This window comes from Agelaius phoeniceus, chromosome 1, assembly GCF_051311805.1.
Source record: "Agelaius phoeniceus isolate bAgePho1 chromosome 1, bAgePho1.hap1, whole genome shotgun sequence".
NCBI classification, from domain to species: Eukaryota; Metazoa; Chordata; class Aves; order Passeriformes; family Icteridae; genus Agelaius; species Agelaius phoeniceus.
The window spans coordinates 322,312-336,221 of NC_135265.1; the positions used below are offsets into that span (position 1 = coordinate 322,312).

Here is a 13,910-nt window from a genome sequence, read left to right on the forward strand (position 1 = left end):
GTCCCCCTGACAGAAATCACGCAGGGGCTCCTCCATCCTGGGGGGTGCAGGGGTCCCCCATCCCGGGGTCACGTAGGGGTTCACCCCTCCAGCCCCCGGGGGTCTTGCAGCGTTTCCTCACTCGGGAGTGACAGGGGTGCCACACTCCCCGGTGACACAGGGGACACCCCAGGGTCACACGGGGAACGCTCACAGCAGCAGGGCCACGCAGGGGTCCCGCACCTCGGCAGGGGGCTGGCACCGAGCAGGGGTGACACAGGGGGTGACACCGGGGGTGACACAGGGGACACCCCCGCCCCGTGGGGCAGCGCGGCAGGGAGGGGCGGGGCTAGCATCACATACCACGCCCCTATAGACGTCACTCACTAGGCCCCGCCCCTCCCAGAGTCGAGGGCGCCCCCCCGCGGCCCGGAGGACCCTTCGCGACCCCCGCGACAGAGCGCAGCCCGGTCCGCCTGGCAGCGCCGCTTTATTGGGGAGCAGCGCGGGGACCCCTCAGGACCCCTCCTTCGTCTGCCGTCGGATGAGCTCGGCGTAGAGACCTCCCCGCCGCAGCAGCTCCTCGTGAGTCCCCGCCTGCGGAGACAGCGGGGACAGCCGATGGTGTCACCTGTGGGGCGCACCCAGGCGTCACCTGCGGGGCCCGTGCCCGCCCTGCGCCCGCCTCACCTCGGCCACGCGGCCGCGGGCCAGCACGGCGATGAGGTGCGCGCCGCGGATGGTGCTGAGGCGGTGCGCGATGAGCAGCACGGTGCGGCCGGCGGCAGCGCGCTCCAGCGCCGCCTGCACCGCCCGCTCCGCCTGCGCGTCCAGCGCGCTCGTGGCCTCGTCCAGGATCAGCACGGCCGGGTCCTTGAGCAGCGCCCGGGCGATGGCGATGCGCTGCTTCTGCCCCCCGGACAGCGCCGTGCCGCGCTCGCCTGCAGGGCACCGCGGGGACACCGCGGGGACACCGTGGGGATGCTGCGCCGCACCGTGCCAGGGGATCCCCGCTGTGTCCGTGCCACAGAGCCCGGGGACGCCGCCCGGCCCCCAGCCAAGGACCCCCCACACCCGGAGCCCATCCCTCCTGCTCAGAGCCCAGCGCGGCCACGGCTCCCTGTGAACCTCAGCAGCGACCAGCACCGGGGTCCCCACTGGACCGGGACCACCTCAGCTGGGCTGGCCCCTCCCACCCCGGCCATACCCACGATGGTGTCGTAGCCCTCGGGGAAGCTGCGGATGAAGCCGTCAGCGTCGGCGAGCCGGGCAGCCTCGTACACCTCGGCATCAGAGGCTCCTGGCTTCCCGAAGCGGATGTTCTCCATGATGGTGGTGCCAAACAGCACCGGCTCCTGCAGCACACCCGGCCCTCAGCACTGAGCCCAGCCAGCCCCACCTCCCTCCCCTTGCCCAGGGACACCCGGGGGCCCTGGCCAGCAGAACTCCTGTCCCCACCTGGCTGATGAAGCCGATGACCTGCCCCCGCAGCCAGGAGGGGTCCAGGCCAGCGATGTCGTGCCCATCCAGGGTGATGGTTCCTGCCGTGGGCTCGTAGAACCGCTCCAGCAGCGCTGCCACCGTTGACTTCCCTGGGGAGGGGACCCCTGAGCCCCCCTGCTCCAGAGCCCTGGGGGGCTCCCAGTCCCTGGCACACACTGGGCACACTGGGCAGAGGACTGGGCTGCAGGAGGATGCGCCCAGGGAGAGGTGGGGGTGCTGGTACCTCCTCCTGAGGGGCCCACGATGGCCACGGTCTGGCAGGGGGGCAGGGTGAGGCTGAAGTCCTTCAGGACAGGGTAGCCAGGCCGGGTGGGGTAACTGCAGGGAGAGGAGCAGGAGCTGCAGGGCTGTGGGGACATGGTGCCAATCCCCCTGTCCATGGGGTGGCTCAGAGCCATGGGGGCCAGGCAGGGGCCTGCTGGGACTCACCTGAAGGAGACGTGGTTGAAGGAGATGCGTCCAAGCAGGGAGTGGGCAGGGATGGTGGCACCCCCCTGCAGTGGCACGAGGGGCTCCAGTCTCAGCAGCTCCAAGACACGGGCACCAGCACTCAGACCCCGCACCACCTGTGGGGGGACAGCAGGAGCACCTCATGGCCCCCAGACCCCACCTCACTGGCACTCAGACCCCATCTCACCCACAGGGAGGGTGGTGAAAGCAGCCCCAGAGCCCCAAACCTGAATCCCCAGCCTCAGGGAGTGCCAGGACCCCTCACCCCACCTACCTGGCCCATCAGGATGGAGATGCTGGCCAAGGACCTGGGATGCACAAGGGCAGAGGTTGAGCTCGGGGCTGTGCCCAGGCAGGCTGCAGGGTACAGGGGGTACCAGGGGTTCTGGGGGCACCGCTGGGCCCTGCCCTGACCTTTGCACTGTCTGTGAGGCCACCAGGAAGGACATGAGGTCACCGGGTGAGAGTTGGTCTCCAGCCATCAGGGAGCCACCCACGAAGATGGTTCCCAGGACGATGCCTGTGGGGTGGGGGCAGAGCTGGATTTGAAGGGGACATGCAGAAGGGGCATGGGGGAGTCCCTGCCCAAGGGAGTCCCACCCACCGCCCCCAGGTCGCACTGCGTGACCCCACTGACCGTTGAGCGCCAGGTTGGAGAGCCCCTGGAAGGCGGCGATGCCGAGTCCCAGCTGCTCGCTCAGATGGCCGGCACGGTCCACCTCGGCACGGAACAGCCTGGGGCAGGGGTGGGCCGGGGTCCCCTCTGCCCCACGCCCACCACCCCCAGGGCCCACCCTCGCCCTTACCCTGCCTGCTGCTCCTCCATGGCGAAGGCGCGCACCGTCCGCACGTTGCCCAGCGCCTCGTCAGCCACCACGGTGGCCTTGGCCACCTGCAGGGACAGCGGGGACATCAGAGACGCCCCACGCCCACGCTCAGGGCTGGCAGGGCAGGGGGTCTCAGTGAGGGTTACCTGCTCCTGAGCCTGGCGGGACAGGCCGCGCAGGAAGGCGCCGATGACGGCACCGGCGCCCACGAGCGCCGGCAGCGCCACGAGCAGCAGCCCCGTGAGCTTGGGCGAGAGCAGGTACAGAGACACGAAGCAGCCGGCGGTCTGGGTGCCGCTGCGCAGGCCCTGGGGGACACAGAGGCTGGGGGGACTGCCGGGCTGGCCCAGGAGATGGCCGGGCTCACCTGGGACATGGCCAGGCTGGCTCAGGAGATGGCCGGGCTCACCTGGGACATGGCCAGGCTGGCCCAGGAGATGGCCGGGCTCACCTGGGACATGGCCAGGCTGGCCCAGGAGATGAGAGGCCAGGCTCACCTGGGAGACGGCCAGCTTGAAGGAAGACTTGAACTCCTGGATGTCGGCCGTCAGCCGTGTCACCAGCTGCCCCGTGCGTGTGGCATCAAAGAAGGCCACCTCCTGCCTGCCTGCCGGGGGAGCGGTGGGTGGGGGTCCCCGGGCACCCCCTCTCCCGTGCCCCACCCCTGCCAGGGTTACCTGAGCAGGGCGCTGAAGAGAGCCTTGCGCATGTTGCCGGCCACCCGCTCGCCCACGCGGGCCAGCAGCGCGATGTACCCGAAGGTCAGCAGGCCCTGCGGGACAGGGGGGTCAGCAGGGCCGGGGGGCACCCCGGGACCCCCCTTTGGGGGGTCGGCACTCACCTGCAGGCAGTAGACGGCGAGGAGGCGCAGGGCCGGGCGCCGCACCTCCCGCAGGTAGGTGGCCACGTGGCCGCGGGCACACCGCGCCACCACGTCCACCAGCTGGCCCAGCAGCACTGGGATGCGCACGTTGAGCAGGGCTGCGCCCAGTGCCAGCTGCGGGGACACACAGGGACAGGGACAGGGCTGTCATGGCACCGGGACAGCAGCACGGGGTGCCACACCATGGCACTGGGACAGTGGGTGTCACACCATTGCACTGGGACAGTGGGTGTCACACCATGGCACTGGGACAGTGGGGGTCACACCATTGCACTGGGACAGTGGGGGTCACACCATGGCACTGGGACAGTGGGGGTCACACCATGGCACTGGGACAGTGGGGGTCATGCCATGTCACCAGACAGTGGCTATCTTGTGTCAGCACTGGGATGGTGGCTGTCACACTGTGCCACTGGGACAGCATGTGTCACACATCAGCAGATACCAGGATGGTGGGTGTCACACAATGGCACCAGGACAGTGGCTGCCACACCATGCCATGGGGACCGTGGCATGCTACACCCTGCACAGGAACCATGGCCAACACGCTGTGGCACCAGGACAGTGACAGGCAGCGGGATGGCGGGTGTCACACCATGTCAGTGGGACAGTGGCCATCACGCTGCAGCACTGGGGCAGTGTGTTACTCCACAGCTCAGGTGTGACACAGGGACAGTGGGGACAAGGGCGGCCATGGCCACCCACTCGCCCTGCTCACCACAACAGCAGCAGAGAGCGCCAGGAGCTGCGGGCGCAGGAAGGTCCAGAACAGCGGCCAGTCAAAGGGGGTCTCCGGGGGGGGCTCTGGCGGCTCGGGAGCAGCAGAGGGGACAGCAGGGACAGTGGTGGCCTCCTGGCAGCGCGCGGCCGTGCGCAGCAGCCCCAGCAGCACGCAGCCCGAGGCCGAGCCCACCAGGAGCAGCCGGCGCGGGGCCGGGGGCGCGGGGGGCGGCCGGGGGGGCGCGGCCAGCCCCAGGCGCCCCCCATACCTGAAACTGGGGAGACGGGTGAATGAAATGAACCTGGGGGAGCCCCCAGGGATCAGCCCAGGCACCTCAGAATCCCATCTCCCCCCTCAGGAGTTGTGTTCCTGCCTCCAAGGGAGCCAGGATCCCCCAGGACCGCCCGGAATCCCGGAGTCCAATCCCCCGCCAGGAGTTGGGGTGCCCCCACCCCAAGGGCCCGTGAGTTTGGGAAGCTCCCGGACGCCGCAGGGCTGCAGAGTGCGAGCTCCCCGCACCGCACCGCACCCAGCGGCGGGCTCCTCCTCCCAGGACAGCCCGGGGCTCCCCAGCACCTGCCCACGTGTTGCCCCCGCTCCGATTCCCGTCCCGCTGCTCCGGAAAGCCCCCGGACCCCGTAACCTCCCGGAGCCCCGGCCTCCCCGCGGTCCCCGCGCAGGGATCCCGGTGTCCGGGAGCCCCCGCGGGTTCCCGGCACCCCTGGCTCCCCCGCAGCCCGACTCGCACCCCCGGGACCCCCGCGACCCCCGACTCGGCGCTCCTGCCAGCAGGAGTTGGGGTTCCCAAGGGAGCCGAGGCTCCGGGATCCGCCCGGGATGCCCCGCGCTCCCCCGGTACCTGCGCCCCGGCACGGAGGGCGGCCGGAGCCGGGTCCAAGCGCCCGCTGCCCGCAGCAAGAGCACCGGCAGCGGCATGGCGGCTCCGGGCGGGGGCGGCTCCGGGGGCGGCACCGGGCGCCGCGGGGCGGGCCCGGGGCGGGCCCGGGCGGGCGGAGCCCAACACCGCGGCCCGGGCCCTGCGCCGGCCCCTACCCGCACCGGCCCCGCTCCGCCGCCTCGGGCCCTTCCCGGGCTCCGCGCCCTGACCCCGCCGATCCCCGGGCCCGGCACACCCGCTCCTCCCCGGGGCCGCCTCCGGACCGCCGGACCCGCACCGGAACCCGCGGCGGAGCTCGGAGCGCGCACCGGCACCCCCGACCCCGCCGCTGCCCGGGCTGCTGCCGGTGCGGCCATGGCCGGCGGCGGGGCCCGGGGCGAGCGCGGGGCCCCCTGAGCGCCCGGCACCGGCGGGACCGGGCCGGCACCGAGCGCCAGGTGAGCAGGGACGGGGCGGCGCGTACCGGGGCGGCGGAGCCCCGCTGTCCCCGGAGCGGGGTCACGCCGCTCTTCCCGGGGTCCCTCAGCCCGGCCGCTGCCCCGGGACCCGGTGTGTCCCCTGCGGCCCTGGCGGTCCCCACGTGTGGTCCCGGGGCACTCGCGGGGGTCACTGACGAGCCCCGTAGGCACAGCCATGTGTCACCACCGGGGCTCGTGTCACCGCGGGGGTGTCACCTGCCGTGTCCCCACGGGCAGGTGTCCGCGTCCCCGTGCGGAGTCGCGGGGGTCCCCGTGGCACAGGTGACGCTGCGGAAACGCACGTGTGTCCCGGCAGGGTCCCCGGGGCCGCTGCCGGCGGCCGCCGTGTCCCTCGGGTGCCACCGTCCCCTGGGCTGTGTCCCTGGCCCCGGGGGTGTCCCGGCCGCCCGGCCCGGGGATCTCCCGGCCCCCCCACCCTTTACCCTCCGGGGCTATTTTCGGGCTCCGCGGGTATTTTTGGCTTCCCGATGCGGAGCTGGTTGGGGACGGGCCGTGCCGATGTCACCCGCCGGGACACCCGATCCCGGGGGACGCGGCCGCTGTCCCCAAGGGGTGTTGCACAAGTGGGGTCGCGTCCCTCTTGCTGCATCAGCCCCGCGCCGTGAGTCAGCCCCGGACACGTGGGGCCGGACGGTGTCACCCGCGGCCACCGGCCTGGCCGGACAGCGGATGCGGCCACCGCGGGGGACGCTGGTGACGCGCGGCGCTGCGGGGCGGCGGTAAGGGGACCGTGGGGGGGGTGAACGGGGGGTCCCGTTCTGCTCCAGGCGTGGGGGTCCCACCCTTCCCCAGGGAGCGATGGTCCCATCCAAGGGTTTGGGGTCCCTTCCAAGAGTTTTGGGTCCCGTCCTCCCCTGTGGGGGGTTGTCCTCCTGCCCCAAGGTCCGGGCTCCTGCCCTGCCCCAGAGGGGTGGGGGTCCAGTCCTTCCCCGGGCCGGGCTCCGCAAGGCATTGAGAGGCCACCAGGGCTCGGGACTGGTGCTCAGCTGGTCCCGGCTCCGGGGCGGTGTGTCCGTGCTGGGTGGGGTCTGCGGGCTGTCTGTGGGTACACGGGTCCGTGGGGAGGGGGGCTCTGTGGGGTGAAGGGTGTGGGGGGCTGTGGACACAGGGGTCCGTGGGGAAGAGGCGCCCCCCCCCCACTCGGGCTGGGCAGCACAGCGTGGCCCGAGGGACGGCTGGGGAAGTATCGGGGTCCCTCGGGCCTCGCAGGGGGTCCCTCCCGGGGAGCCCTGCGGGGTCACGGCAGGCTCTGCCACTGCCCTGGCCGGTGGGACAGGACGGGCCGGTGGCACCTGCGGTGTCACCTGCCCGCGGTCAGGGCCAGCTCAGGCCACCCGAATTCGGGGCACGCGGGCGGCGCTGCGGCACCCCAGCGGCATTTCCGGTGCCCCACATCTGCCCCCGACCCCTCCGCCCCCCGCCTGCCCCATGGCGGCGGCCCCACGGCGGCGGCAGGCGCTCCCGTTCCCCGGCAGGTGATGGCGGAGCAGGGAGAGGAGGACCGGGACTACCGGGAGTACCGGCGGCTGGAGGATTGTGAGGAGGACTCGCCCCCCGGCGAGGAGGAGGAGGAGCAGCTGCTGCTGCACGTCACTGAAGGACCGACAGGTACTGGGGTGCCGTCTGGCGCGGGATCCGGGTCCCAAGGGCTGTTTGGGGACCCCAGGAGGTGTTTCTGGGTCCTGGGCGGGGCGAGGGGGTCCCGGGGGGGGGCCGGTACCACATTCCCACCTGACCCCCCCGTGTTTTTCCCCCCAGACTCGTGGCACCACATTAAGGACCTGGACAGTTTCTTCACCAAGATATCCTGGCACAGCCCCTGGTGGCACTGTTGGGGACATGGGGGAGCATGGGGTGATTCTGGGGATGGGAGGGGGGACATGGGGGGTCCATCACTCCTTCATAGCCTCCTTAACCCCCGCGCACATCTACCAGTTCCACCAGAGGAATGGCTTTGCCTGCGTGCTGCTCTCGGACGTGCTGGAGCTGGTGTAAGTGATGCCGCGTTGTCACCGTGCGGTGCCGGGCGGCCGTGACCCCGGGCTCCCGCTGACCCCCCGTGCCCCCAGGCAGTTCCTGTTCGTGGTCACCTTCAGCACGTTCCTGCTCTGCTGCGTGGACTATGATGTGCTCTTCGCCACGCGCCCGCTCAACCACAGCCACGTCCCCGAGCGCGCCAAGGTGACGCTGCCCGACGCCGTGCTGCCCGCCCCGCAGTGCGCCCGCAGGTGGGCAGGGGCACGGGGGACACCAGTGCTGGGGGGACACGGGGGCTCCCAGCGGCGTGGGTGACACGCGTGTCCCCAGAGGGTCAGCAGTGGTGGGTGGCTACGGCTCCTGCTGCCGCCTGCGCGGCCATGCAGAGGTGCCAGCGCCACCGGCGTGGCTTTGCGGGGCCAGGGTGCCACTGGTGTGGCTGCATCGCGTCCTGGTGCTGTGGGTGACGTGTCCCCAGCAGTCTCTGAGGCTGCAGATGGCAGCGAGGCGGTTGGTGGCACTGGTGACACCTGTGTTTCAGCAGGCTTCATGGCAGTGGGTGGCTGCTGCCTGTGAGGGGTTTGTTGGCCCTGCTGACACTTGTGTCCCCACGGGCTTTGTGTCAGCAGGTGCCTCCTGGTTCTGCTGGCACCGGTGTGTCTGTGGGGGGGTTCCAGTGGCACTGGTGACACCCGTGTCCCCGCAGGCTCCGTGGCAGCGGGTGGCTGCTGTTCCTGCTGGTGCTGGCGGGCGCAGTGTGGCTCTGCCGCCTGGTCACGGCGCTGCGGCGCCTCGTGGGCTACTGGGAGATCCGCAGCTTCTACATCCGAGCACTGGGCATCCCCGCGGTGAGGGGGCTGGGGCTGCCGGGGGAACAGGGCTCTGGGCTGGGCTAGAAGGTGCCACAGAGGGGCTGGGGGCTGGGTTGGGCTGTAAGGTGACACTGGGGGGGACTGGGCTCTGGGCTGGGCTGTCAGGTGCCACAGAGGGGCTGGGCTCTGGCTGGGCCATAAGGTGCCACTGGGCACAGGGCCATGCCGAGTGACACCGGTGCCGAGCGGCGCTGTGCCGCGGGTGCCCCGTGCCCATGCCCGTGCTGTTGCCGCAGGAGGAGCTGTGTAACCACAGCTGGCAGTCGGTGCAGGCCCGGCTGCTGGCCCTGCAGCGGCGCCAGCCCCTGTGCGTGCCGCGCCGGGAGCTGACGGAGCTCGACATCCACCACCGCATCCTGCGCTTCCGCAACTACACCGTGGCCATGGTCAACAAATCCCTGCTGCCCGTGCGCTTCCGCCTGCCGCTGCTGGGCCCCGTGGTGTTCCTGACGCGCGGCCTGCAGTTCAACCTGGAGCTGCTGCTGTTCCGCGGCCCGGCCGCGCTCTTCCAGAACACCTGGAGCCTGCGGCCGCAGGTGAAGCGGGCGGGCGCGCGGCGGGCGCTGGCGCGGGGGCTGGCGCGGGCGGCCGTGCTGCTGGGGGTGGCCAACCTGGCGCTGTGCCCCTGCGTGCTGGGCTGGCGCCTGCTGCTCGCCTTCTTCAGCTACGCCGAGGGGCTGAAGCGGGCCCCGGGCAGCCTGGGCGCGCGCCGCTGGTCGCTCTACGCGCGCCACTACCTGCGCCACTTCAACGAGCTGGGCCACGAGCTGCAGGCGCGCCTGGGCCGCGGCCACGCGCCCGCCACCAGGTACATGGACTCGTTCAGCAGCCCGCTGCTGGCCGTGCTGGCTCGCCACGTCGGCTTCTTCGCCGGCTCCGTGCTGGCCGTGCTCATCGTGCTCACCGTGTACGACGAGGACGTGCTGACGGTGCAGCACATCCTGACAGCCATCACGCTGCTGGGGCTCGTGGTCACCGTGGCCAGGTGGGTGCTGGGGTCACAGTGGCTGAGGGGGTGCCGGGGTCACGGTGGCCGGGTGGGTGCTGGGGTCATGGTGGCTGAGTGGGTGCTTGGGTCACCATGGCCGGGTGGGTGCTGGGGTCACCGTGCCCGGGTGTGTGCTGGGGTCACCATGGCCGGGTGGGTGCTGGGGTCACGGTGGCCAGGTGGGTGCTGGGGTCACTGTGGCCGGGTGGGTGCTGGGGTCACTGTGGCCGGGTGGGTGCTGGGGTCACAGTGGCCAGGTGGGTGCTGGGGTCATGGTGGCTGAGTGGGTGCTTGGGTCACCATGGCCGGGTGGGTGCTGGGGTCACGGTGGCCAGGTGGGTGCTGGGGTCATGGTGGCTGAGTGGGTGCTTGGGTCACCATGGCCGGGTGGGTGCTGGGGTCACGGTGGCCAGGTGGGTGCTGGGGTCACTGTGGCTGGGTGGGTGCTGGGGCCAGACTCTGCCGTGCCATGCGGGGCCGGGTGGGCAGCGGGGGGCTGAGGTGGGGCCCCGGCTGTGCCCTGCAGGTCCTTCATCCCGGACGAGCACGCGGTGTGGTGCCCGGAGCAGCTGCTGCAGCGGGTCCTGGCACACGTTCATTACCTGCCCGAGCACTGGCAGGGCCGTGCTGGCCGTGCTGAGACACGAGCAGAGATGGCACAGCTCTTCCAGTACAAGGCGGTGCGTGCAGCCCACCCTCCTCCCCAGGACCCCGCTCCCCTGGGACCATCCTCTCCCCCTGCTCCCCACCACCAGCACCCCACAGACTGGGAGCCCCCATCCTGGGACTCCCCAGCCCTGGCACTCCCCACATCAGGATCCCCAGCCCGGACCCCTCAACACTGAGACCCCCTGCTCCAAGACCCCGTTGCCCTGGGACTCCCTGTCCCAATCCCCTGCCCTGGGATCCCCCACCCCCAGGACCCCTCAGAGTGGGACCTTCCTGTGCCAGGATCCTGTACCCTGGATTCCCCACGCTGGGACCCTCTTGCATCAGGGCTCCCCGCTCTCGAGGCACCCCCACCCAGGAGCCTCCTGCTTTGGAATCCCCCAGGCTGAGATCCCTCCACCCCGGGCAGCCCAAGGACTGCCCTGCTCAGGACCTGATAGCCCCGCCCTGGACATCCCACCCCAGGGCTTCCAAATCTGGGCCCTCCGCCCCGGGACACCCCCAGATCCCGCTGCCCCCCCCGCAGGTTTTCATCCTGGAGGAGCTGCTGAGCCCCCTGGTGACACCCCTGATCCTCATCTTCGCCTTCCCCCCCCGCGCCCTCGACATCGTGGACTTCTTCCGCAACTTCACGGTGGAGGTGGCGGGCGTGGGCGACATCTGCTCCTTCGCGCAGCTGGACGTGCGCCACCACGGCAACCCCCAGGTGAGCGCGGGGCCGGGCGGGGCGCTCCTGTGTCCGTGCTGGGCTGGGCGTGCCACGTCCCTGTCCCCGCAGTGGCTGTCGGAGGGACACACGGAGGCGCCTCCGGAGCGCCAGGCGGAGCACGGCAAGACGGAGCTGTCGCTCATGCGCTTCGCCCTGAGCAACCCCAGCTGGCGGCCGCCGCCGCCCGCCCGCCGCTTCCTCGGCCACCTCCAGGCGCAGGTGACCCGCGACGCGGCCACCGCGCCCGCCCCGCGGCACCTGCTGCCCGAGGGGCCGCTGCCCGCGTCCCTGCTGTCCGAGGACTCGGCCCTGGCGGTGAGTGGGGGCGCCTCGGGGGGTGCCCGGGGGTGTTTGCGTGTCCCCTGACGGGTGTCCCCGCAGCCCGAGGCGCTGGTGAGCAGTGTCCTGGCGGCCAGCGGGCTGGTGGCCCGGGACCCGCGCTTCGGGCAGCCCTGCAGCACGGCCAGCGCCACCGCCAGCCTGCTGGCGTCCCTGCGGACCCCCCTGGGCACCTGCGCAGCCCCCGAGAGCCCTGCCGAGCACCAGGGCCCCGAGGACAGGTGGGACGGGGGGCGGCGGGAGGGGGGACAGGGCTGGGACGGGTGTCAGGGGTGTTACTGAGGGGGTGTCGTGGGGACGGGGGTCGCGAGGGGAGAGGAGGGGGTGTCATGGCAGCTCAGGGGTGTCACAGCGGGAAGGGGTGGCAGGGAGGGATGGGGTGGCACTCAGGGGTGTCACAGCACGGATGGTGGCAGGGAGGGATGCGGTGGCACTCGGGGGTGTCACAGCGGGAAGGGGTGGCAGGGAGGGATGCGGTGGCACTCGGGGGTGTCACAGCGGGAAGGGGTGGCAGGGAGGGATGCGGTGGCACTCGGGGGTGTCACAGCACGGAGGGTGGCAGGGAGGGACGCGGTGGCACTCGGGGGTGTCACAGCGAGGAGGGCGCTGTGGCGGGGCTGTCACCGCCCCTGCCGTGCCCCCAGGCCGGCGCTGAGCGAGTCGCGGCTGCGCAGCCTGAGCCGCTCGGCGCTGCTGGCTGAGGTGGCCTCTGCCGAGATGAGCCTGCACGCCATCTACCTGCACCAGGTGTGTCACCCGCCGTTCCCGGGGTCCCCCTGCCCACCGGGACACAGGCCCTTGGGGTTCCCTGGTGTCTCTCACCACAGTGTCACTGTCTGCGTGCTCTGCCTGGCCCCGGTCCTTGTGCCCCGTCCCTTGTCCCCAGTGCCATGCCAGGCTGCCCCCACCCTCCCTGGCCCGCTGGGTGACACCCACCCTGTGTTCTCGGCCTCACATGGCGCTGGTGGTCCCTGGTGTCACCCCTGGTGCCCCTTCTGCCACCCCTCTGGGGCTGGGGAGTGTCCGGGCTGAGGGACCCCTGTCCTGCTGCCCCACGGGGGGCTCCAGTGCCAGCACGGGGGGCTCTGCTGTGGTGGGGGGCTCCAGCAGCAATCGGGGGGCTCTGGGGGTGCTCCGAGCACTCATCCTGGCTCTCTGCTCTCCCCTGACCCCTGTCCCCCCCAGCTCCACCAGCAGCAGCAGCAGCAGCCGCAGGGCCCCCAGCCTGCGGGGGCACCCAAACCCCCCTTCGTGACCACAGGTGAGCCCAGGGGGCGTCCCGGGGGGCTGGGGGGACACTGCTGGCACCCCCCACCACGGGGCCGGGCCTGGAGCCGGGCAGGGGGGGCTCTGGAGGTCCTGACCCCCCTGTGCCCCCCAGGCTCGGCTGCCCGGGCCTCGCAGCTGCGGGAGATGCCGCTGGGCGGGTGGGCCGAGGAGGAAGAGGAGGAGGAGGAAGAGGAGACGATGACGTAGCCGGGCCCGGCGCCGGTGGGTGGAGACACGGGGAAGGGGAACCCTCGGGATGGGACATGGAAACGCCCGGGGTGGGAGATGGAACCCCTCGGGGCTGAGGGTACAGGGACTCATGGCCTGGGACACAGAGGGGCTGGGGCACAGGGACCCCCGGGGCTGGGGTGCAGCGGGGCCTGGCTGCCACGTGTGCCAGGGTGCCCAGTGATGGGGTCCCCAAGTGCCAGGGACCCCACTCTGGGATCTCTGCCCTGGGGTCTCTGCTGTGGGGTCCCTGCCCTGGGGTCCCTACCCTGGGGTCCCTGTCCTGGGGTGCCTGCTATGGGGTCCCTGCTATGGGGTCCCTGCTATGGGGTCCCTGTCCCGGGGTCCCTGCTATGGAATCTCTGCTATGGGGTCCCTGTCCCGGGGTCCCTGCCCTGGGGTCCCTGCCCTGGGGTCTCTGCTATGGGGTCCCTGTCCCGGGGTCCCTGCTATGGAATCTCTGCTATGGGGTCCCTGTCCTGGGGTGCCTGCTATGGGGTCCCTGCTATGGGGTCCTTGTCCCAGGGTCCCTGCCCTGGGGTCCCTGCCCTGGGGTCTCTGCTATGGGGTCCCTGTCCCGGGGTCCCTGCTATGGAATCTCTGCTATGGGGTCCCTGTCCCGGGGTGCCTGCCATGGGGTCCCTGCTGACACCCGTTCCCCCTGCAGGGTCCTGGTTGTGCCGAGAGCCCCCGGAGGTGCCGGGGGAGCTGCCAGGGGCACAGTGGGGGGCTCGCCGTGCCCACTATGCTGCCAGGGGGGCCCTGTCTGTCAGAGCCCCCTGCTCGGGGCGTCCCTGGTGCCCCCACTATGGTGCAGGGCCAGGGGTGCTGCCAGGGCCCCCCCAGGTGCTGTTTTTGGGGGGCACAGAGCTGGTGCCCCCCGTGGTGCCCTGTGCACCGGCTGAAATAAAGGTTTACAGAGGGGCTGTGCCTGGGGGTGTGCTGGGGGTGTGCTGGGGGTCCCGGGGGGCAATGCCATGGATGGGGCTGTGGCAGCTTGGGGTGACACTGGGGGTTCTCGGCAGGTGGCAGTGGTGGTGCTGGCAGGGCTGCCCTTATCTGCAGCCACACAGGTGGGAGCCACAGGACCATGGCCCTCCACCATTTCCCGCCCCTCAG

The 13,910-nt window shown here is 71.7% G+C and overlaps 2 protein-coding genes across 5 annotated transcripts; one reads left to right on the top strand and one right to left on the bottom strand.

Moving 5' to 3' along the window:
* Nucleotides 1–450: 450 nt before the first annotated feature.
* Nucleotides 451–7,306, bottom strand: ABCB8 (ATP binding cassette subfamily B member 8). Its single transcript, XM_077178111.1, has 17 exons — nucleotides 7,216–7,306; nucleotides 5,223–5,698; nucleotides 4,361–4,637; nucleotides 3,601–3,756; nucleotides 3,437–3,531; nucleotides 3,257–3,362; nucleotides 2,906–3,067; nucleotides 2,739–2,824; nucleotides 2,570–2,667; nucleotides 2,347–2,452; nucleotides 2,207–2,240; nucleotides 1,912–2,048; nucleotides 1,706–1,800; nucleotides 1,438–1,571; nucleotides 1,187–1,334; nucleotides 670–920; nucleotides 451–576 (listed from the first exon to the last, which is right to left on the bottom strand). Exons 2-17 carry the CDS (start codon nucleotides 5,615–5,617, stop codon nucleotides 496–498), a joined length of 2,361 nt encoding a protein of 786 aa, XP_077034226.1. The 5' UTR covers nucleotides 5,618–5,698; nucleotides 7,216–7,306; the 3' UTR covers nucleotides 451–495.
* Nucleotides 3,525–13,716, top strand: ATG9B (autophagy related 9B). 4 transcript variants are annotated; one of them, XM_077177970.1, is made up of 16 exons: nucleotides 3,525–3,654; nucleotides 4,722–4,826; nucleotides 7,216–7,348; nucleotides 7,499–7,542; nucleotides 7,667–7,731; nucleotides 7,810–7,968; nucleotides 8,424–8,565; nucleotides 8,826–9,574; nucleotides 10,104–10,257; nucleotides 10,773–10,952; nucleotides 11,025–11,270; nucleotides 11,337–11,515; nucleotides 11,939–12,041; nucleotides 12,480–12,555; nucleotides 12,676–12,785; nucleotides 13,459–13,716. In XM_077177970.1, exons 3-15 carry the CDS (start codon nucleotides 7,219–7,221, stop codon nucleotides 12,768–12,770), a joined length of 2,322 nt encoding a protein of 773 aa, XP_077034085.1. In that variant the 5' UTR covers nucleotides 3,525–3,654; nucleotides 4,722–4,826; nucleotides 7,216–7,218; the 3' UTR covers nucleotides 12,771–12,785; nucleotides 13,459–13,716. The 4 variants fall into 4 exon arrangements, with proteins under 4 accessions (XP_077034085.1, XP_077034114.1, XP_077034043.1 ...); XM_077177999.1 differs by lacking the exon at nucleotides 4,722–4,826; XM_077177928.1 differs by lacking the exon at nucleotides 3,525–3,654 and having other exon boundaries at nucleotides 4,634–4,826.
* Nucleotides 13,717–13,910: the final 194 nt, after the last annotated feature.

Bases quoted from the DNA above. Each gene is read 5' to 3' on its own strand.
- ATG9B (XM_077177928.1), top strand. From the start codon at position 4,659: ATGAACCTGGGGGAGCCCCCAGGGATCAGCCCAGGCACCTCAGAATCC. The intron at 7,732-7,809 runs GTAAGTGATGCC...CCGTGCCCCCAG, and splicing joins TCGGACGTGCTGGAGCTGGT to GCAGTTCCTGTTCGTGGTCA. The intron at 7,969-8,423 runs GTGGGCAGGGGC...GTGTCCCCGCAG, and splicing joins GCCCCGCAGTGCGCCCGCAG to GCTCCGTGGCAGCGGGTGGC.
- ABCB8 (XM_077178111.1), bottom strand. From the start codon at position 5,617: ATGGCCGCACCGGCAGCAGCCCGGGCAGCGGCGGGGTCGGGGGTGCCG. The intron at 4,638-5,222 runs GTACCGGGGGAG...CCGTCTCCCCAG, and splicing joins CCCTCCGTGCCGGGGCGCAG to TTTCAGGTATGGGGGGCGCC. The intron at 3,068-3,256 runs GTGAGCCTGGCC...TGTGTCCCCCAG, and splicing joins TCAAGCTGGCCGTCTCCCAG to GGCCTGCGCAGCGGCACCCA.